Source organism: Coffea arabica, chromosome 5c (assembly GCF_036785885.1).
Source record: "Coffea arabica cultivar ET-39 chromosome 5c, Coffea Arabica ET-39 HiFi, whole genome shotgun sequence".
Taxonomy (NCBI): Eukaryota; Viridiplantae; Streptophyta; class Magnoliopsida; order Gentianales; family Rubiaceae; genus Coffea; species Coffea arabica.
In genome coordinates, this window is record NC_092319.1 from 48,400,476 (window position 1) to 48,424,180 (window position 23,705).

Below are 23,705 nucleotides of genomic sequence, written 5' to 3' on the forward strand. Positions count from 1 at the left end.
AAAATAAATACAAAAATCTAGAAAAAAGAATGAAAAGTTTGCAAGCCATTGAGAGGGTCTCTGCTAAAAACCTCTTCTGCAATACATATAGATATAGATATAGATTTTGACCAGTATTAGTGGCCCTTGTTTTTTGCTAAGAATAACCGAGCATTGAAGAAGATTTATAATAACACACAAATAATGGTGTAGCTTAAGTTTATACTAACACAAACACAGTGGTCTTAATTGACTGTGAAATCTCTTTTATATTGTGATTAAGTCTCTACTAGAATATGTCCTTTTCACATATAACTAATTAAACAACTTTTATTTTCAAGAAAAAAAAACCTTAAACAGCTTTCCTCTAGTTTGGTTTTTCAGCAGTTTCAATTTTGAGAAAATCATTTAAAATATCTTTCACATTTTGTCAAATTAATTTTTTCATCCTTCACTTTTAAAATATTAATTTTACGTCCTTTACAAATTCAAATTAGCAAATTTCTGTCTTAATTTAAGTTTCGGACAACTTTTTAATCTGAAAATTACCACATGACCAACATGCAGTCGTATTTTTATACAAAAAAAAAGAAGTTAGATCTCACCTTTTCAGTGATAAAAACGAGTGCAATCTTAGTTTTTAAGAAAAAAAATGAATATAATTTGTGTGAGATCCTACCATTTTAGGGCAAAAAATGAATATCAATCAAGTTATTTTTTTAATTACATATAACATCTAATCTTTTTGTCTCTAAAAAAAATGATCATGTGTGTATGTTATATGATGAATTCAGAATAAAAGATGGTTAAAAATTTAGATTATGATCAAAATTTATTTACTTAATTTTGCAAGAAAAGCGAAATTATCATTTTTTTTTTAAAAATAAAAGACGGAAAACTATCATCATCCAGAAAATTGTAGGCACGCGAGTTTTCTTTACTTCACTTTTGTTTGGGGCGTAGGGTGGGGACGTACAGGAATTGAATGCTCGTAAGATGTCACACAGTGCGGTGAGACTGCTGTTCCTAGTAGTCAGATTTTTCGAATGAACCATACTAACGAAACACTAATAAAACACTAATATCAATGAACCATACATTAACGAAACACTAATTGGTTTAAATAATTAGTTTTTTTCTTTCCCAATAAAAGGGAAAAACTGGTTTCAAGAACACAACTCGAGATTAATTGACTGTGAGAAACCAATATACAACCAAAGTAGTGATCGGAATCTCCGAACTTAATGGCCAAGTTGGTGACTCCTACAACTACAAGGAGAGAGCTTCCGACATAAATGGGATCGAATTCACGACAGGAAACATGCTATAACTGAACATACCACGTAAATTCAACCAAATTCAGTGTAACTTAGCCTACTGCCCACTTCAAACCAACTGATTTTGTGGTAAGAAGAAATCGGGGAATTTAGCAAATACTGTATATAATTTAATGACAACAGGAATTCATCAAGGAAACTGCATCCAAAGAAACTAACCGGCAGCTATAAATATGGTATTATAGGCTGTTGAGGGAGTACATTTTCTTCAACTTATTTACGCTTAATTAATTTAACCCTAACCCCAAAGCAGCAGGGTCGGGTGGAATAAGGAAGTAATGGCCGAGCATGTTAATGCAGTCCCTCTATCTCAGCCACAGCAGGAAACGAAGCACCACTCAACTCTTGAAATAACTGGTGATCATATCATCATTCATCAATGCCTCCATCCCTTCTGCATCCTCTAAATTATTCATCCTTCTGTGCCTATCATATCAGTTCTACGTGTGCATGTGTCTTTTCATTCCGAAATTTTTCTGCCCAGTCTGTCGTTGTCTAGTGTACAGCAAGCCCATTATGTAGATGAACTCAAGGATTCACCCCGCCCCAAAAAAAAAAAAAAAAAAAATTTTTATTCATACGCTTTAATCTAAGAATTTAGTAACTTTGCCTGCAGCAAAAGGGAAGAAAAACTTTTTTTTTTTCTCTATAATTTAGTGGAGACAAAAGCTTCTTCATATTTCGTGTGTGTGGTACTCGTATATGTACGTGGTTAAGTGGTAGTAATTTTTGGATTCTGACAGTTTGTACCTTGGAACATATCCAGTATTTTTTTAGTCGCCATTATTTAACAAACTGGTTTCCAATTTTTGACGTCCATATTGTTGACGTAGATGAGGAAGAAGAGAACGATTCACCCATCGAAGAAGTAAGGCTGACGGTTCCGGCCACCGATAACCCAAATTTGCCAGTTTTAACCCTTCGTATGTGGATTCTGGGAATCCTCTCATGCGCACTTCTAGCTTTTGTCAACACATTTTTCTCCTATCGCCAAAACAGTCTTTGGATTGGCGCTGTGGCCGCACAAATTGTAACGCTCCCACTTGGGAAATTTATGGCAGCCACCTTTCCAGACAAAAGCATCGGTTTGCCATTCACAAAATGGTCCTTCTCATTAAACCCGGGACCTTTCAATCTTAAAGAGCATGTTTTGATCACCATTTTCGCTGCTTGTGGTGCCAATGGTGTATATGCTATAAGCATTATCGACATCGTCAAAGCCTTCTACCGCAGGAAGCTGAATCCTTTGGCAGCGTTTTTGCTCTCGCAAACTACTATGGTAAGACACGATTGTGATGCATCTTGTTTCAAGATTATCATTTAAATTTATTAGGAGGAACTAACTTTGGATGGACTTTAGTTGAATCTTTTACTATTAATTCTCTGTTTCTGCTAAATAGTTGCTTGGATATGGTTGGGCCGGAATGCATAGAAATGTCCTAGTTGACTCTCCGTACATGTGGTGGCCTGAAAATCTAGTTCAAGTCTCGTTGTTCAGGTACCCAAAAAAAAAAAAAAATCGATGAATTATTTTCCCCTTTGAGTAATGAGACGAATTGTTATTTTCTTCTCATCAATGGTAGTTAGTTAAACTGTGATAGAATAGTTTATCTCTCTCTCTCTTCCAATTTTTTCCATCAGAAACTACTCTGTGATATGTAAAACAATGCTTTTGCTCTGGTTGATTGTATCGCAGAACTTTACATGAGAAGGAGAAGAGATCTAGGGGAGGACTTACCAGGCTTCAATTCTTCTTGTTGCTGTTCACAACCAGTTTCGCCTATTACCTCGTGCCGGGCTATTTCTTCCCCGCCATATCTTGCATTTCTGTCGCCTGTTTCATCTGGAAAAACAGTGTACTTGCCCAACAATTAGGTTCAGGTTTGCATGGCATGGGAATCGGCTCATTCGCGTTGGACTGGAATACCGTTGTCAGTTTCTTGAAGACTCCCATCTCTACTCCACTCTTTGCCATTGTCAATACATTAGTCGGTTTTTTCTTGTTTGTCTATGTGGTTATTCCAGCAGCATATTGGTCTAATATTTATGATGCCAAGAAATTCCCTTTCTACTCCTCGAAGACCTTTGATGCGACTGGCCACAAGTACAATATTTCCCGCATTCTGAATGATGAAACATTCACCTTTGATTTAGCTGGGTACAACAGCTACAGCAAACTTTACATGAGTGTATTTTTTGCCCTTAGTTACGGGATTAGCTTCGCAACATTAACGGCTACAGTGTCACATGTTGCACTATTCTATTCAGGGTATGTTAACGTTCTTAACCTTTCCCTGATTTTTATTGTGGTCAGTATCGATTTATCCACCTTACTCGAGTATATATTGGTAAAAATGGCTTCAGGACAATAAGGGAATTAACAACCAAGACAGCAACAACATTGAAAGGAAAACTGGGGGATGTGCACACCAGACTTATGAAGAAGAACTACAAAGCAGTTCCTAACTGGTGGTTTCACGCTATCTTGATTGTAGTATTTGGACTTTCCCTTCTTACTTGCGAAGGTTTTGGCAAGCAACTCCAACTTCCCTGGTGGGGACTCATATTAGCATGTGGCATAGCCTGGTTTTTTACCTTGCCAATTGGGATTATTCAAGCCACTACAAACCAGGTAGAAATGAAGAGCTATTTGTTTTCATAGTAGATGAGATGCTTGAATATGGGAGAATGTCTGCTTATTTCTCTGCTTGTTTCATGTGCAGCAAGTGGGTCTAAATGTTGTCACCGAGATGGTCATAGGGTATCTATATCCGGGAAGACCCCTTGCAAACGTGACTTTCAAGACATACGGCTATGTTAGCATGACTCAAGCCCTCACCTTCCTTAGTGATTTTAAAGTAGGTCACTACATGAAGGTCCCTCCCAGATCCATGTTTCTTGTCCAGGTAAATCATTCATTCGAAACAAATCCCCAGAAGTTATTGAAACGTTTAAAATGATTTGAGTTTCCTGTATATATCTTTATTTGTGATCAGTTAATCGGAACCCTAGTCTCTGCATCAGTCCAGTTTGGCACAGCTTGGTGGCTGCTCACATCGATCGAAAACATCTGCGACACCTCTCTACTGCCAGAAGGAAGTCCCTGGACTTGTCCTGGTGATGAAGTATTCTATAATGCTTCAATCATATGGGGAGTGATCGGCCCAAAGAAAATGTTTACCAAGGAGGGCGTATACCCGGAGGTAAACTGGTTCTTTCTCGTTGGTCTATTGGCTCCTGTCCCGGTCTGGCTTCTTTCGCGAAAATATCCAGAGAAGGAATGGATCAAGCTTATCAACCTGCCACTTATTCTGGGAGCAACATCCAGCATGCCACCTGCAAGATCTATAAATTATATTTCATGGGGAGCTGTGGGAATCTTCTTCAACTTGTACATCTACAGAAAGTTCAAGGGATGGTGGGCTAAGTACGCTTACATCATGGCAGCTGCGCTCAATGCAGGGGTTGCATTCATGGCAATACTCCTTTACTTCACTCTTCAGGGCAACGGCATTGCAGGTCCACAATGGTGGGGTCTTCAAACCGACGACTATTGTCCCTTGGCTACATGTCCAACCGAACCTGGTGTGAAAGTTGAAGGTTGTCCTGTTTTTTGAGGTATCAGCAGTGATTATGGTCAGACTGTACAATTCAAGTAAGAAACAGAGCGAGGATAGGCGGTAGTATAATTTTCTAGGTCAAAGCTACTTATCAAGAATTAGAATGTACATAAATTAAACCAGAAGGCTCAAGGGTGCATTGCCATTCAAAAGAAAGGTCGTCCATTCCATGCATGCTGTTGTGGCTTTGGCAGAGAAACACGAAGCCTAAAGACAAGAAGGATGATGGGTCGATGGCCAGTGTTGTGGGCATAATGAGGTGTAGGTAGCTACTCGTAAATTTTTCTTGATAAAATTCTCATTCTTCTTTCTTGAAGTAAACCTTTTATACTTCAGCAGCCAATTAAATTAAAGTTGATGATATCTGTCATGGCACTTGGAGTTTGCTCATCCAATGCGACTTGGGATTCTCGGTGACATGAATCCAATGTCAATCCAGCCACTTATAATATTGCGTCACTTAGCCTATCATTATTTACACTTTAATTTTTTAATAATTTAACTTGATTTGATTTAACACAAATTTTCTCATCTGGGAAATGGAGATTTATTAGGAAAAACATTAAATATTTTATTAATTTTAATAAATGGTAAAGAAAATACTAATTGAATAAGCAATAAAAATGTACCAATTGGCTGGATGGTGTTGGTTTGTGGACTCCACCTTAAATTGTGCTTTATACCTTGACGTCGATTACCTTCGAGTGTTAATATAATTTTGTTGGGGATTTTCAATTATCTCGACAGCTGAAAAAAAAAAAGCAATAAAAATGTATGAGAGGAAAAATAATAAAAAAGATGTCTAAATGATCGGCACGGCATGTGAACATGTTTGTCTAATCTAATTATAAAAGCATACCGAAGGAATAATTTTTTCTTCAATTTCTTTGATTGAAAAATGGATTTTTTTAAATTAGAATATAATTGATGGCTAACTTTAATAATAATCATAAAGAAAAGCAAATCATATATAATTTCGGTTGAACGTGTGATAACTAATTTGAATTTGGATGTAAAATTTCATTGTTACTACTGTGATATTAGGTCAGAAATTTCATTTGAATTTATTAATGTCACGTTTCAGTTCATTAAGATTCACTAATCCACACACAATAATGAGCGTATAATTCTTTTACTATTTAATAGTAATAAATTTTATATAGGGTCAAAAATGAAATTTAATTTAACTCTCTTCCCAAAACGCTCATACGTTGAATACTTCCAGAACCAAAGGGCGTCTCCCTCGCGTTCTCAGCAGCTGCAGAAGTAAAACAATGGAGGATGATGATTCGCAAGGGATTCTTCTTAACTCACTGCGTAGCTCGGGGGTTCCGATTCCACCGGGAGTATCGGCGATTGAAGACCTCACGCCAGCAACGCTTTTCTTCATCTCCTCTCGATCGCTCTGCCTCATTGATAAAACCCTGTCGTTTCCTACATGTTTGCCGGAGGACTCCATGGCCGACCGCTTCAATATCTGCTCCGACCTCGCCTCTGCATTCAAAAACCTAGGTTTTATCGATGATATTAACTTCCACGAGGTACCTTTTTTTTGGCTTCTCCAATTTTATGGAGTTTTTTTTGGGTTGGTGTTTAGAAGAATTTTCGATTATTGAAGCTGTTTCTTTTCCCTCTTTTTTTTTTTTTTTTTTTTTGAGAATGGAATGGGGGTACAAAATGGAAACTAAGGATTATTTTTTTTTCTTTTTTTCTTTCTCTGGGTCCATAAAGGAAGAGTCTTTATTCCTTATTTACTTCTCTTGGGAAATAACTACGCGCATAAAAATCAAACAGACACTTTTGTTTACTCTCAATTGAGACTTCTCTCAGTATTTTGGCTGAATATTGATATCATGTGGCATGATTGTCTGACATATGATGTGTGTGTTTTGTTAGGCAGTTTCTGTATCCTTCAGTAGAGGATTTGTATAAGTTGGTGAGGTTCTTAGTGGGCAGGCTAGCTGAATCTTCTGATGTGCAAAAAGCTAGTAATGAGTCCGGAAATTTCAATTCTGGAGATACGTTGTTTGGAGAGTCCAACGAATCTAATTTAGTCTGTGGAAATTCGGTAACCGATGAGGATGGTGCAGTTGGAAAATGGAGAGCTGACACAAGAGGCTCAAATGAAGAAGGATGGATGACTAGGGGAGCAGGAGAATCTTCAGTGCATAAGGTTCATGTTGCAGAATCAAATGCCTGTGGAGATGAGCAAACTATTGCTTTTGGATTCCATGAACATTTGGAGAAGCCTGGGGTGAATTCTCTTGAGGACCTTTCAACTGAGGTGAACTTGTCTTTATACTGGTTGATTTTCCATTTGCTTATAGCTGGTATTATAACTGTATTAGAGGTATAATCTCAATGATAAGGTTCCAAAATTGGGAATGAAGTTTTCTGACTGAGCTTATCACGGGAAAGATGGTTCTTTTTGCATTTCTCTTGCTATTTTTCTCATCGTGTCTAAGATTAAATGCATACTTTTTCAGAAAAGAATGCTCTTGGATTGGATTGCCAAGACTTCAAAATTACAACAGATGCAAGATGAGCGTGAGTTGCTGAAGGCTGCAGAAGCATTACAATGCCAGATTCCAGTTCAATTTTGTGTCCAACAACTCATAGACCAAATAGAGGCAAGAAGGGACAAGCTTGTGAAACTTGAGTTTCAGTGGTGGGATACTCTTTGCTTTTTAAACATCATCAAAATTATTGTTTCATATGTTTCGTCTTCATGTGTTCATGGATGACTTTGCAGTACTAATAGTGGTCAATATTAATGCTATAAATTGAATATGTGTGCTTCCTTAAGTACTGGCACACAGATGAAACTGATTATTGATGTAGAGAGTCTGTATTACTTCAGGGGTGCCCTGAGAAGTTCTATAGAAGAGAAAAGGACTAATCTTGTGGAGGCTGTCTGTTTGACAAAACCAGATGCCCGTGAAAAGCTTCAAAAAAAGAGAGAGATCGGGAGAGAAATTGTGTCCATTTCAGCAGAAATGAAAAGCAGGTAACTCTCTGATGCTCAAGTGCATTGCCTGTTAATTAGGAGACACATCTGAGTGAAATCTCGTTGCTGTTTTGTGCAAAATTCCGAGATGCCGTCCCTGAGGGGAAAATCAACCCTCCACTTCTGCACCCAAATTTAAGTTTATATGTTTACTCCTAACTCAGCTGCAGGCGTTTGCTTTTTCTTGTCAGCATGATCTTTTTGTTACTTGGTGCTAATTCAGTTTCAAACATCTAGGCTTAGGCTAATGACAAGATGATGAGCTATTCCTAACCAAGTCATTGGGAAATCAACAAGGACAAAGCCAGCTGATCTTAGTTTCTTGTTTTAGTATGATTGTTTGATATCTAACAATTTTCGCCTGAACTAGATCAATATCCAACCTGTGCATTAAAGATGATGGATTCCTAAAGTTAGTTTTTGTCACCAATGATATCTTGGGTTCAGATGATGGAATTAATTCTTATAGATTGATAGCATAGAGCTGCAAATAAAGATGTTGAGTAGATGGCTCTTTCTATTTACTGATTGCATCATAACCATGAATCACCCGTCTCATCAAGATACCTTTTCTTTTTTTAATTGGTGGTTAAGGGAGGACGAACTTTCTGTACTTTCCATGGAACTAGAAAAACAACCCAAGGTAGCATCACGAGGATCTTTTGTCTTACGGATTAAGGAGATCACAAAGAATAGCTGCAAGCAAGAGGTTGACATCGAGCGAATCTTAAGAGACACTAGGGAGCTACAGTTGGAGAGCAATTCTATCCAAGAACGCCTTAATCGAACTTATGCAGTGGTGGATGAAACTATATTCAGGTAGGACATAATATAGGGAGTTGAGTTTGTGCCTTTAGTCCAGAATTGTGCGAGTAATTTTTTCTTAAATTTCATTTATGCTCAATGAAAGACATCATTCTGTCAGGGAAGCAAGAAAAGATACAGTAGCCCGGCAAGCTTATAGATTGCTGACAAGAATCCACGATTGCTTTGAACAGACAGCTGAAAAAGTTTTGTCGACTGATCGAACTCGCAGGGAATTGGCAGATTATGAAGCAAAGCTCACAAGCATGGCTTCCAGAAGCCTGAATATTGACAAGCTACGAGCTGATCTTGATGCTATCAGGAAGGAAAATGATATGCTTGAGATGAACCTTCAAAATAGTTGAGCACAGATATCAGTGGTTTCATTGTAGCATTTGAACTCTGTGCAGTGGTGGGAGCAAATTTCTACTTCTGTCTGCCCAAGAGCGCCTTAATAGGCGGGGCATCATAAATGCATGGTTTGATATTGGTGCTTCATTCAAGTATGGAGGATTGGTACTTAGATCTAAGGCAGATGCAATTTTCTTATTCTGGTCGACTCTGGTACTTCACAGAAGAGATGAGCTTCATGGGGCTCTTCTGTTTTGGTTTATTTTCTTTTCGTTTCTATCATGTGGTTTGTATATCAATACCAATCGGTCACTGTAACTAAGAACCAAATTATCTCTCAAAGAAAAAGATGAACCAAATTATCTCTCAAATAACACAATGGCAAAACTGGTTATTTTATTCAGTAATAGTGTAGCTTTTGCGGCAGGGAGTGCTAATATCTGTCCATTCATTCAATTACCCATCTGCTTATTATTGACGAAAAAATTAAAAAAAAAAAACAAAGAAGAAAGAAGGAAAGAAAAAGGACGAGTAAAATGTTCTCTCCAGCAAAAATCATATAAGCGGCAGGATTTATTTTTACAAATCTATGAAAACATTGAAATCGGGGCAAAATAAACTTTAAATGAAAGATCCCAAGTTTAAGTGGTTGGAGATGTGAAAATTATCAGATGCTCTGTTAATTTGAACTAAATAAAAGGGTGAGATCCGCGAAATTCATGGGTACTTTCACTGAGAAGTTTTGACAGCTTCTTGAACATCATGATCATGGGTAGGGTATGTTATGATTGAATGTTCCTCCTCTAACAGCAGCAGTGATAATAACCATAACCATATATATATATATATATATGTATATATATATTCTTGTGGAGGTTTTTAATTAGTTGCTGTACTTTCATTAATTTCATTCTCGTAATAATCATCAAATAGTAGTGACACCATTGGATTCTCGTTTGTTTTACAAGTGCCCCTTTTTGATGCTTGTGGTGGTCATCCAAATTCACCACCGATTGGATCATAAATAAATCTGCAAACATAAATCAATGCATATCAGTCAAAGGCCTAATTTACCCATTTATTCTTCTTAACCATAAAAACCTGAAACAAATTTTCAACTTCAAAACACTTCTGTTCTCGACCATCTATCTCATTGTTCAGGATCTTACCAGACAGTATGAATTTGTCTTTCGTGCAAATTTATTACTACTAATACTCTTATGATTCCTTTATCGTTGAATTATAGACTTGTACAATTAATATGTATACTACTTGACAGGCACATTGCTTCAAGGTTTACACATGCATTTTGGCGGGTGCATATGGACTTCTTCGGTTCTTCGCCGGGAAATGACGTCAAAAGATTTATCAAACGAAAGGATAGTGATGCAGGCGAAGCAGGTTTCTCCTGTTTCCGATAAATTTTCATTTGCTGTTTTCTGAGAAAAGGTTAAGCCCGCGTTTGGATTATAATGCTTCGATATACTAATACATTCTGCGCATTCGACAACCGGAAACCATTTTCACCTATTGGCTTCTTCGAGAATTCTGGCTGCATGTTTTTAGCTAGCTTTATTTCTCCTAGTTACATCAGATCAAGAATAACTATTTTTTTTTTATATGTTCTAGTTGAGTGGTTTTGAATCCTTTTAAAATTATAAAATGCATCAACGATCAACGATCAAGAATTCTGGGTGCATGTTTTTTTTTTTTTTTTTTCCACTTGCATAACAAAATACATCGTAGAAAGTGGGAAAAAAATTAATGTTGATGAATTTTAGTTGCAATTACTTGGCAAAGACGGAGAGAATTCATGTTGATATCAACTCCGTGATGAAAGTAAGCTGCTAGTATTAAGTTAGACATACTGCAAATGTATTGTTGATTCTCATTTCTTAGCAGGATTGTTCCAAGCATGTTCTATGTATAAAGCTGTCTTTTTTTCTTTTACATGAAAATACAAGCACTCTAGAATGGCTTCTACTGCTCTCAATGCTAATCAACATAGTTATCTTATAGAAACTAAAGTTCGCACCTTAGATTTCCGTTTGTATTTCTTGTATCAATGTTAAGTGTAGCACTTCACAAATTGCTGCTTTGCCTTGCTCTTCTCTGAAACTTCATCTTGATATCATCACATTCGCAGCTTCAGTCTCATGAAACTGATTAAGACTAAGACCTGGATCTCGAGTCCAAGAGTTGAGAATTAAAATCCACTTAAAGCGAGTTAATTAGCTTGTAGTAACTTGATTATCTTTATTCTTGACATCCATCAGTTTTGTCTTTCTCTTGATACCAGGCCGTGCATTGGAAGAACTCAGAAGTTCCCTCTACAACGAGTTTCGGACTTCAGAGGGCGCCAAACGTCAACAGGAACGATACTGTGGACCTAGTGCAGCAATGACCTTCAACTTTACGGTTGCTGTGTCGATAATTCTGGGGAACAAATTAGTCTGTTTTTCCTTCTCTTTCCCTCTCGTAGTACTTTTTTGTTTGCAATTGTAGCAACCAACTTAGAGAAGAACATTGAAACGAGATTGAGACGTTACAAATATGCAAGTTTTTTGTATTGTATCAATGTGCTATATTAGGCTGATTATTTGGTCTTGATGGTCTGGTCACAGGTTATGGGCAGAGTTGGATTTAACTACCCAATATTCCTTACTTTGATTCACTACTCTACTGCCTGGATTTTACTAGCCATTTTCAAGGCACTTTCCTTGCTTCCGGTTTCTCCTCCTTCTCGATCTACTCCATTCTCTTCACTTTTCTCTTTGGGTGCAGTCATGGCTTTTGCTTCTGGCCTTGCCAATGTTAGCCTAAAGCATAACAGGTTCTTATCTGAGTCTCTTTCTCCTACTTACAGTTCTATTCTTACTTGTCGCCACTTGCAAGGGACAACAATGTCTTGTTCCCTGATTAAGTTCAGCTCATGCACAGTGTTGGATTTTATCAGATGGCTAAAATTGCCGTCACTCCAACTATTGTGATAGCGGAGTTCATTCTTTTCAGAAAAGCAATATCTTTTAAGAAGGTGATCTAAAAATTAGTCTTGCTTCACCAGAAACTTTTTATGTCTATTATGTCAATTGTGTCTCTGAAATTTGGAAACCTCCACTAATATTGAGTTCACATTTTGATGCAGGTTCTAGCTCTAGTTCTTGTCTCAGTAGGTGTAGCTGTTGCAACTGTAACGGACCTGGAATTCAATTTGTTTGGCGCTGTTGTTGCAATAGCTTGGATTGTTCCAAGTGCTATAAATAAGATCCTCTGGTCTAACCTCCAGCAGCAAGGCAACTGGACTGCTCTAGCGTAAGTTTGTCCCTTTTTTGTTTGTTTGTTTGTTTGTTTGTAGAAATGAGACATCAAAATAGTCACCGATGGACTTTAAGGAGACAAAAATCACATGTAGGTTAATGTGGAAGACCACCCCGGTCACAGTACTCTTCTTACTAACTCTTATGCCATGGTTGGATCCGCCTGGAGTTTTGTCCTTCAAATGGGATGTCCATAATGCGACTGCCATTCTTATATCGGCTTTGCTTGGCTTTCTCCTGCAACTTTCTGGAGCTTTGGCACTTGGGTACGAAACTCTTTAAATAGAAGACTTTAGACTGGTCATTTTATGTGTCCGTGCAGGAGTCCACAGATCTGAAGTTTTTATGCTTTTAAGGATAGGACTCTGAACCATTTTTTCTTTTTGCCCTAACCATGCAGTGCGACTTCTGCAACCTCACATGTCGTTTTAGGGCAATTCAAAACTTGTGTCATTCTTTTAGCAGGAAACGTAGTATTCGGTTCGGATCCAGGGCCACTTAGTCTTTGTGGTGCCGTAGCTGCTCTTGCTGGAATGTCAGTCTACACCTTGCTTAATCTAAGGGAATCACATGAGAAAGAGGGTAGTTTACTTCAAAAGCAAAATCTTCCTTCTCAAAAACCCAAAACAGTTGAGGAAGACATGAATGAGGCAAATGCAGGCACTGCCTCCGGCTCCAACTCTGTCTGAACGAGAATTATCTAAACAGAATAGCTTTTGGTTCTGCCCTCGAAAGAGATTCAGCGAAACTACCGTATGATATCCGGTTCATTTTGCTGAGGCAATGTTACCATCCACAGTCCATGCAACTTTTTTTTTTTTTTTTTTTTCCTAAGCAGTCCATGCAACTTAAAAGGTGCGATTGCTATGAGCTAAAAAACTAGACAATGTAGCCATGTACAGAGAGGTAATCAAAGTTTTACGCAGATGAAGACACGACGAACCTGATTGCACTTGCATCACTTCTAATCTGCATTACTAGGTTCTTAAACAGAGGTGCTTGCTTTTGCTTGCAGCAGATATGCGCCGCCCCTTCTGATCTTTAAATCTGTGCGGCTCTATTTTTCATAGAACTTATATACCCTATTGGCTCTCTCTCCGTTTCCACATTAATCTATACACTGGTCGATTCTTTTTTTCTTTTTTTGGAAGGAATCAATACACTAGATTCATGTACCAAGTGCTTCCACCTATTGGTGTTTGGTTAGTTAACTTTCAATGTATTTTAATTTTTCTTTTTGTTTGTTTGCTCCCAAACTGTCTTCGCTGTTGCAATCTGCATCCAGTAATACACTGGTGCCAGAAAAAAAAAAAAAAAAAAAAAAAACTTGCTCCGTAAACAAATTGAAAAAATAATAAAGTCAAATTATCAGATAATACATAATACATGGTTACCATTCATCTAAGCGGCAAATTATACAGTATATCATATAAATTAGCTATCAAAATTTCATGTACAGGTGAAATACAGGGGATATGGAATTACCAAACTATCCCACCTGTCCTAATCTAGTCTACCATATTCCTCTGACCCGCAAATGTCTAATGGATATATATATTTCGAAGAAGCTGTCAGTATACTGCATAGATCAATTTGATGAGGCCGCAAGTACCTCTAAAAACCAAAAGGGCAAAAGAAAAGTAAAGCTGACACCTGCAAAGTGTCACAAAAAGCCCTACACTCTTGTATAACAAGGCAAATCGTCCTTATATACTTCCCCCTCCAGACCTGTAACTTTATGGCAGATGTTTCTATTTACACTAGGATCAGGCCAATCCATTGCACTCCAGCCATGCCTACAAGCATAGCACCACCAAATAGCATGTTTGCACCCTTGTTCCTCACACATTCTCTCTGTTCAGAAATTTGGTGTTCCAATTGATCATTGAGTGAGGTTGTTGATATGTGCCTGTTGGATCAACCACAGATTCAACTGATCCTCCAACTGCCTGGGGTTGTTGGGCAAGTGACTGAACAGTTGTTGGCGCCCCCGTTGTTTGAGTAAAATGATACACTCCAGATAAAGGGCCCTGACCAGGGGAATAAGCAAGGTGCTGTCCCTGAGGAAAGTTGTAGAAAATATTTGCTTGCAAAGTTGACATATCTCGTCCAGGAGCAGATGTCCAGACATGTGGCTCCTCACTCTGCACATACAGATTAGAAGTTGTTAGCTCTAGTCTCGTCAAACTGCTACATCTAATGGAGAGAAAGTTCTGCTGTGCACCATCATTCTGCTACTCCAGCAATGGTACTCCATGCATACACACGAGTGCTTTGAAACAAAGGAAAACAGTAGAGATTTATGTAAATTGAAGAGTTCCGAGAGGTAGTTGCAGATAATCAAAATCCGGAGGAAGTCAATTTGATTCACATGTTTTTTAAAGGGATTGTGAAGGGAGGAAAGGAATGCAAAGTATGATTGCTTTGCTTCATTAGGTTCAGTATTTACGTAACTTAAGCATCACATTATGTGTTATACCCAAAACATTGTGGCCAATAGCAAGAATTGAACTATTCTAAGTGGAAGGGGGAGATGTTTCAAGCGCAGAACAACTAAGATTTTACAAATAAACATTCTTGATAAGCGCCAATAAAATTCATATGGCCTGTCAAAACCATACAAACAAGAGGCTTGAAATTTCTAAAATAACAGCAAATCATGAATCTTCTGCAATGCTGGCATCAAAGTTTTTCATTGCAACACCATGACAATAAGAAATTGCGACATGGATGTTAAATGAGAGAATACTAGATCACTAAATAAACTCCAACTACATGCTTGAAAAGAAAACAAAATAATATGTCTACAAGTCAAATGAAAAAAATATAATCGTAACATAAACTCCAACTAATTTGAAAAGAAGACCAAATAACATATGTTTACTGGTCTAGTGACCAAGTAAAACTACTCCTCCAATTATGCAGTAAGACAAGAAAAAGGTTAAGGTGCTTAAACAATATCAAAAACCTGCTTAAGCGTTGAATAAATGTTCTTTTCCTTCAGCTCAGCTGCAGCAAGATCTTCGTTACCAGCAGAACTACCAGGCGTCATGGCTGCACCAAGACCATAACCAACAGCAGAAGACCCGTACGAACCATATCCGGATGGAATACCAAACTGGGCCCATATTTCCAGCAATGGCTCCAGGCTTGTACATTGATGGAACAGGGAATTTAACCCCTGTGGCCGCTGGTGGTGGTGGCATATATATGTTGCCAGTTGAAGCTTGTTGAGCGAACCCACTGTGGCCCAGAAATTGGTGGGCGCTATGGGACAAATAAAGCTGAGGGAAATAAGGGTTATAAATATAGTTAGACGGATATGGCTGCCGGAGCAAAGGAATCAATTGCGGTGAAATAGCAACAGAATTCTGTCCAACTCCGAAAGGCTGAGTTGCAGGTTGAGATGAACCTGATGTTGATGGAACTGGAGAATTCCCTACCTGTAAGTTGACATGTATATGCAAGTGTCATCATCATTTACCAAACCAGAATAAGTAAAGGAATGAAAACTTTCAAAAACATTAAAAATCTCTTTTGTGTTGAAATGAATATGAGAGAATAGCAAGTCATGAAGTAGAAGGCTCCTAGCCCAACAAACACTGATAACATGTATAGTTCAGTGCAACATGAAAAAGCACATTCACTCAACAACTTCCATCTATAGCAATATTTTAAGTCGGTAATGGTTTCTTTCAACCTTCAGAAAACAGAAAACTCTACCTCAGTTGCTTCAACCTGCACAACATGGGGCCCTAGCATTGGTGGCACAAAACCAAAACTATACTCAGAGGCAGTCTGCAGATGAGGGTACTGCGATCCTCCGGTAAGCGGTTGCATCTCTGGCTTCAAGTGGTGAGACTTGACAGCTGCAGCAGATGAGGCATCTACTTCTAAAGGTGATAAGTTTTCAGGTGCATTTGAATGAGTTTGTGAATGGCCAGGGCAGTCATCCTCAAGGGCAGCCGAGGATGCAACATGATGACTGGATACAAATGTCATACCAAATAAATGAGAGATATAAAAAAAAAAAAAAAAAAAAGATGAGCAAAAACAAATCATAGTTCCTCTATCAGCCAAAAAACTAAAAGAATAAGGTATAGTGAAGTTGAAAAAAGGGGAACAAAATCTACTGCTAAAAAAAAGTAAATTATCTTCAGTAGGCTGAAAAGTCACCATTTTTCTTGTAGATACTTAAAGATTTAAAAAATGCATATTAGCTATATTAAAAAAAAAGTGTGTCTCATTATTTCACTCTCAGCATAAATTTTAAACTTAACAAGAAGCAGAAAAAAAAAGGATCTAAAAGCTGAAAGAAGAAAATTATGTTGCCTTACCGAATAGGTGGTTCCCTAGCAGCATCATGGTTCATCAGTACAGTTCGTTCCACACACTTGGAGTCCTTGATTCCATTTTTGCTCAGTCCTGAAGCATCATCCAGACTACCAAATGTCAGCCCATTCCGAAAAGCTTCAGGCACTTGAATATGATCAGGAAAAATAACTGGTTGACGGTTGGAGATATTTAGTTTCTCTAACTTCATCTCCAGCTGCGGTGTTGCTTGCTCCAAAACAGAGCTATTCAGCTCAGGAAGTGATTGCATATTGGCTCCAAGTGCTACAGTTACACCCTGAGATTTCATCACTGGGCCAAAATCAGGAGAAGAGTAAGATCACCAAAAAATAAAATAAAAAAATTGAAAATGATATACATTTTTCTTATTATCCCTTTGTATAATTAAGGAGACACATAATGAAAGGAAAACCCAGATGACTGACATCAGAAGGCATAGTTTTGTTCAGAGATTATGATGCATTATCATTATTTGCAAGGTAAAAGAACAACTTTATTGGATACCCTAACATAGAGCAAATAATGTTCTTTCTTGCTTCTACAAGATGGTGGAGCATTGTAATTGTAATGATTACATGTTGCAGGACTAACAAAACATTAATATCCACAAACGATACAAGATCCATCTCCTTGGAACACCCTCCTCCCACCAAAAAAAAGGAACATAACAAAAGAAAATTTTATTGTTTTGCTAATGAAACCCATGAATGAAGAGACCTAAAATAACAGGATATTGATGTAATTGCAGGCAAGTAAGGCATTCTCATCTTCAAGTGATAACAAATCTCTCCAGAATTTTTTTGGGAAAAAAAAAACTACATCATCTCTAAGACAAAATAGGAAGCCTAGGACTTAAAAACTGTAGATGTACCTTTTGAAGGACCATTAACTTGTTGGGTGGGCCAACCATCCTGCTTGTTATTCACAGTGGATGACTTGTCATGGTTCAACAAAGATGATGTCCTTGAAGGTTCAGGATACTGACTCTTCTCAACTTCTTGGGATGCTCTGTTGTTGGTTTCAGTACCAGCTTGACTGCGGTTTCTGACATCTTGACCGGCAGTCAACCTGCTTTCTGATGAAGAACCAATAATCTCAACAGCACATCGCTGATTTCCTGTCTCACGTTTTATGGTGCCCACTGCTCCTGGGTTTCGGGGGTTGAGAGATGGTAGTAGCACTGGATCTGAAGCAGATGAATAGACACCTGAGACAGGAGCTGAATTCATGGAAGTTAGTAAATGACTGGATCTAGATTCCGAATTTCTTCCGTCAAATCTTGCACCTGATGAACTATTGGAGGCAGTAGTCGGTGTAGAGGTAGGAGTGGGGCCAGGATTTAAATTTGAAAGCTGCTTCACAGCAAGAGCTGGCAGAGCTGGCCTTTTTATCAATTTATTGACATCAGCAACAGAAGTACCCCGACCGAGGTCCATAATATTAACTGCAGATGCTCGGGGAATATGTTCATTGCTTGAGCCCCCATTAGATACACTTCTGGGTCCATAAACAGGGGTAACTGAAGAACTGTGAACAATCATCGTTATGCCAGTAAGCTTTTGCATAGGTGACTTCAATTCAAACTCCTAAAGCACTGAAGCTCATTTTAGCAGAGGCAATGGAAGAACTTATGATGCAAATGCTTACTTAGTACTATGAGGTGCTGCATTGCTTGCAGTTCTAGGCTGAACTGGCAGCAAAAGCTTGGCACTTCTCTCTGCATGGCTAGGGCCACTATTTTCCTGCCTGGCATTCACTTGTCTTCTGCATCCAGCATCTGAAAAAAGATGGCACCAAATGGTAAATACATGGTAGCAGAAGACCAACATCTAATCTGAATTTATGTGATCCAGGCAAAAACAAAAGATTCCCTCAGTGTACTGCAAAGAGTTGGCTGAGAAAAAAAGGGAAGTAAGAGAGTCTTCTCAATCCTTATCACACTAATAGAGAACATAGAATTAGTCACATCCAGGATCCTAAGACACCATCTATGAGCAAGTCTTTTAGCATAAAACAATCTGGGTCACCCTGTGGGGATATACAGTCAGAACTTTAGTCATGCTCATGAGAATTACATATACAATTCACAGGCTCAATAATGTACAGAAGGGCAAAATATACAGCTTAAGAGCATTCACTACAACAAGAAGCATTTAAACATAATTAATCAATCCTTTAAGACTTTGTACAAGAAAGACAATGCATAAATGAATTTGCATGTGCAAAAAATAATAATATCAGGTTTCTGGAAATGGTTATCTTCCTACTAAGTACATTACTTCCATGTAAAAAAAATGCAGCCCAATGTAATATTATCAGAAACAATCAACTAAGTGAGACGGATAGCATACAAATCAGAAGACGTTAATACAAAATAATCCGTATACAAGTCAAAAGATATTAATGCAAAAGAATCCCCATTAATGGTCAAACTTGACAGTATACCATTAGGAATATTTGTATAATAATCGTTCCCACGACCACCCCTAGCCCCTCGCCGCTGCATGCCAGATGTCCATCTAGGTCGTTCATTGGCTTGGATGCTTACATTCTGAAAGGAAATTGAACAGATAATGCTAGCTTTTAGTATTTTAAAATTTAATGAACTTGCATAGTATTCAGAAAGGAAAGAGCAGAACTGTAATTTGTAAGTGTAAATGTAGCCCATGGATACATACACAGACAAATTGTAAACTTTATTCTTAACCATTGGCCAACTGATTAATTTTAACTTTAGACAAGATATACAGGTTAAACTAGTTAAACATCAACCAGGTTCCAGTTCATATGCACCTGATTACTTTAAAAAAAGCAGCTGTTTGAAAAAAGGACATCTGATGCCTATCTTCTCTGTAAATTCCCACAAAATCTGGAATAAAAGGGGAGATCAAAAGTGACTTCACTAGGTCATGCAAGAAATTTCGACAGATCCAGTAACAGTTTAATCTTTCACGTTGACCAGTGGCTTAGTGCGATGCATTGCATAATCTCAGACACATAACAAAATGATAAGATAAGCAACAAATGAAAGCACAATGGATCATTATTTAAACCTAGAAAAGTCCAACCAGGTATTCCAACAAGAAACTAGATAACAGTGCATCTTGTAGTGCTCTACCATGTTATAAAACTAAATTTGGTCCCGGACAAAATTTAACGAACTATGCTTGCATATGAACATAAGGAGAAAACAGCAAGATAGTAATACTTACAGATTTCCTCTTATCACGCTTCTTTTTGACCTCATGAAATGTATCTGCACAAACAAGTGGAAGAGCTCATCCCTTTTTTAAAAAAATAAATGTATAATAAAACATAAAAACCCATATTAGAACAGAAAACAACGAAAAAAGTAATAAAACATTCAGAACAGAAAATGAAGAAAAAAGTAATAAAAATGTAAAACCATATCAGAACAGATAATGAAGAAAAAAGAGTTATTCTAAAAGGGCTAGCAGAATCACCTTGACTAAGTTGGGATGATTTTTTTAAAGAAGAAGAACATAGTAGATTAGAAACAAACAAAGCTTTCGAAGACTAATCTAACAAAGTAGAGAAGATGAGGTCACCAACACCCAGGAACACAAGAAGTTTATTCTGTGTTTGGTGCATCACTATAAAAGTAAGATGGAGACAGAGACTGACCCCAACAATCTCAAGCTGCTCAGTATAGTCACCATATAACACAACTTCCCATGAACTTTATGTGCAAACACAAAAATGTCGTTCAAGCAGTCATTGTAAAGTAGAACATGGCAAAACTGACTTTTTGATCTTCCTATCTCGACCATGTAAAAGTATGGAGACATTCTAGTATATGCACATGCAAAAATACATAAAAGCATAGCCATTAACAATTCATAAGTAGCTTGTAAATTTTGTAAAAGAAAATTAGCACCAAAAGGGACAGTCACAAAATGTATTTATTGCCAATGCAGTCAAACTTTGAGTAGTACTTGTGCATAATTGAAGGTCATAATAGCATTGAGTATTTTGCAAATAGAAAAGGAAATAAACAATAAACAGGATCATTAGAATTTGCAAAGAGCCAACAATGACCGTGGGAGCAGGGTTCGCATTTACTTGGACCATGTACTTGTAAATTGTCCTTGCTATAAATTCTCATCTACTCACCTTATACTTGGAGTGCATATGCCTAAATGCCCAGCTCACACGTTTCCCTTGACTCACAATTTCACTTTGTGTTAACTAGGACTGCACACAAGTAAATGCCCACATTATACTTCTTCCTTACTCAACTTCACTTTGCATTTACTTGGTCAATGTACATGCAAATGGCCACGTCACACATTTTTGTTTACTCGCCTTTCAATTTGCATTTACATGGCCCACATTCACGTGGATGCTCGCGTAATACAATTTCCTTTCTCACTTTTCTTAACAAGATACGCTTCTGTCATGAATACATCCAATGCAGAGGCCACGTAACCTATCTTATTTAACATAGAAATGCAATTGGACAAGCGATAAAAAATCCTCACAAATTGCTTTTCTAAGTCTTTCGTCATCTTTATTAAGTGACTCGTAACCGTTCAGTAAAATGGGAGAGAAAAAAGAAAAAGAAAAGACAAAATTGTTACAGATAAGTATGAAAACCAAGGTTGGCACCAACTCGGCTTAATTTCTCCTGCAAAGGATAACAAGTAATAAAGAATCCCATTGACTAGTATCCTACCTGTCCCTTCACATTGCATACCAGTACATACACTGAATGCAGAGCAATTCACAAATTTTCAATTATATAAAAATGAGAGAAAAAGAAGCCACGGCAAAGAACAAAAGGAAAAAAAAAAATCACATATGAGTATGTCATGGTCTACTTTACCACTTCCTCTTCTTGACAATCTCAGTGCCACTGATATGAATCAAACATCACATTTTATCACCAAAATGGAAAATGGAAAGGACAAAATAAAGAAAAAAGGGAAAAGAAAGGCATGGTTTGAGTAAAGGAATTCCTAGAGCAATCACCACTATACTATTTACTAAAACCAGAGAGAGAACAGAGAAAGTAAATTGTAAGCAAAAGACTGCGACATTTTTTCGGAGTATCGTCTATTTCAGAAACTCAAAAATGCACAAACCGAAGCAATTCAATCAATTTAAAATTTACAAGAAAGAACTAAAAGAAAAGAAAGAGAAAAAGGATCTTTTGATTGCACCCTCTTTATCCTCAGCCCGAATTTCCAGATGCCCAACAATAAAAGTCAGCGAAACAAGTCCATAGATCAACGGCATTTCGATAACAATAATGTTACACGACCACAACACTTTTACCTCACAAGAGAATCAAGAATTCCATATAGAAACGCAACAACGAACACAAGAAAAAATAAACACCTAATTAAGCGCCAACTCAAACGCAACCATATACACCAAAAGTTAGTTCTAAAGGAAGAACAAAAGAAATAGAAAAAGACAGAAATGTTTTACCGAGATAAAGCAGCCTCTGAGCGGTTTCATTGGGATCCATGTTGCATTCTTTGAGCATTGCATAGATGTCATCATCGCTGTGTTTGCCGGCGATCTCCTTGATGTCTTGGATCGTTTTCTCAAGATTTCCGGCCGCAACCCTATGAACATCGCTGGCGTTGCTGTTCATTCTTCCGTCTAAGAAGAGAAACAGGTTAAAAATTTTCAAAAAAATAAATAAAAACTCACAAAAAAATCCTAAATTTTCTTTAATCAAACACTAGTTAGTACTTTTAGACATTTGTGCATGCAGAAAGAGGGGGGGGGGGAGGAAGAAATGAGAATGGGAGATTTCCGAACAAATGTTTGTGAAGAATTAAAACAGAGACCTTTATAAAACTTCTTCGAAAGGAGATTTTGAGTTTGGGTTGGATTGGGGGGTGTGTGTGTGTGTGTGTGTGCCTGGGAAAGAGGGGGAACTTAAAACTGAGGTGAAGAAACAATTCAATATAAGCAGCTTAAGTATGCTTGTTTGGAGCAAACGAAATGAAAATAAAAATGGAAATTGAAAATGTGGGGTTACGTGTAAAGTTGGGCCTGGGGCTTAAGATGAAAAGTGGGGGGCCCATCTTTCCCTCTCATCCATGATTTCCCCCTAAAACAATAGGCCATGAGTAACAATTTTGATTTATTCTCAGGCCATCTCATGGTGTGAGCCTGACTGTGACTGACCAAGAGTAGACAACGTGTCTGCTTAATGTGTCGAAATTCATCCTCCAACATTTTTTGCTAGCGCATTATTGTGTTACTGATTTGCACATTGGCAATTCTTAAACGTGAAAATGTATGGATTTCAGGTCACCGCCGTCTCCACCTCTCTCTCTCTCCACCGTCAACAAACTCAATAATAGATCGTGAGCAACTGTTGAATTAATAGGGGTGTCAGACAAATTAATAGGGGTGCAATTTGATTAGAAGCTTCAATCCAGTTCTTTTTTTTTTTTTTTTTTTTTGTCGACGCAAGGGTGTTCGGGTCAATTCTTACGGGCCCCGACTAATCCCCTGCGGTCCGGGTCTGGCGGCCCAATCCGACCCGAACACGTTAAATGCGCGGAGGAATCCAGCGGAGCGGAGATTCGAACTTGTAACCTCAAGGTTCACTGGTAAGAGGCGCTGTTCGATCCAGTTCAAACTATTCAAATATATTATTGAATCGAATTCCAGCTCTTAAATATTTTATTCGAAAATTCATTAAGTTTTTCTTTTTAACTTTATATATATATTTTTATATTTTTACAATTATTAATTTATCTAAAAATTGATGCTCCTGATATAAATTACTTGTCTTACAATTTGGAATGTGATCAGTTCTAGTTAAAGTTCAATCTTGACCCCCCCTTATATTTTATATAGGTCGAGTTTAAGCATCAAAGTTAAAAGGTTCATCGAACTTTTGAGTTTAGGTAAATAAGTTCGACAAGGCTCGTTGTCAATACTACCATTG

At 37.7% G+C, this 23,705-nt stretch overlaps 2 protein-coding genes and 1 pseudogene across 2 annotated transcripts; 2 read left to right on the plus strand and 1 right to left on the minus strand.

Moving 5' to 3' along the window:
* The first annotated feature begins 1,594 nt into the window (after nt 1-1,594).
* Nucleotides 1,595-9,501, plus strand: LOC140004562 (oligopeptide transporter 1-like). Its single transcript, XM_072050156.1, has 13 exons — nt 1,595-1,673; nt 2,150-2,595; nt 2,717-2,814; nt 3,013-3,585; nt 3,681-3,948; nt 4,040-4,222; nt 4,313-4,917; nt 6,126-6,477; nt 6,837-7,220; nt 7,423-7,604; nt 7,797-7,943; nt 8,538-8,762; nt 8,869-9,501. The coding sequence occupies exons 1-13, from the start codon at nt 1,595-1,597 to the stop codon at nt 9,110-9,112; spliced, it is 3,786 nt and encodes a 1,261-aa protein (XP_071906257.1). The 3' UTR covers nt 9,113-9,501.
* A 538-nt stretch (nt 9,502-10,039) lies between these two features.
* LOC113687742 (nucleotide-sugar uncharacterized transporter 2-like) lies at nt 10,040-13,497 on the plus strand. The gene is made up of 8 exons (XM_027205281.2): nt 10,040-10,273; nt 10,378-10,499; nt 11,398-11,549; nt 11,723-11,931; nt 12,039-12,132; nt 12,244-12,410; nt 12,511-12,681; nt 12,816-13,497. Exons 2-8 carry the CDS (start codon nt 10,421-10,423, stop codon nt 13,102-13,104), a joined length of 1,161 nt encoding a protein of 386 aa, XP_027061082.2. The 5' UTR covers nt 10,040-10,273; nt 10,378-10,420; the 3' UTR covers nt 13,105-13,497.
* Nucleotides 13,498-13,758: 261 nt separating this feature from the next.
* LOC140004170 (GBF-interacting protein 1-like) lies at nt 13,759-22,747 on the minus strand (annotated as a pseudogene).
* Nucleotides 22,748-23,705: the final 958 nt, after the last annotated feature.

Bases quoted from the DNA above. Each gene is read 5' to 3' on its own strand.
- LOC140004562 (XM_072050156.1), top strand. From the start codon at position 1,595: ATGGCCGAGCATGTTAATGCAGTCCCTCTATCTCAGCCACAGCAGGAA. The intron at 3,586-3,680 runs GTATGTTAACGT...AAATGGCTTCAG, and splicing joins GTTGCACTATTCTATTCAGG to GACAATAAGGGAATTAACAA. The intron at 8,763-8,868 runs GTAGGACATAAT...TCATTCTGTCAG, and splicing joins GTGGATGAAACTATATTCAG to GGAAGCAAGAAAAGATACAG.
- LOC113687742 (XM_027205281.2), top strand. From the start codon at position 10,421: ATGGACTTCTTCGGTTCTTCGCCGGGAAATGACGTCAAAAGATTTATC. The intron at 11,932-12,038 runs GTTCTTATCTGA...GCTCATGCACAG, and splicing joins GTTAGCCTAAAGCATAACAG to TGTTGGATTTTATCAGATGG. The intron at 12,411-12,510 runs GTAAGTTTGTCC...AATCACATGTAG, and splicing joins GGCAACTGGACTGCTCTAGC to GTTAATGTGGAAGACCACCC.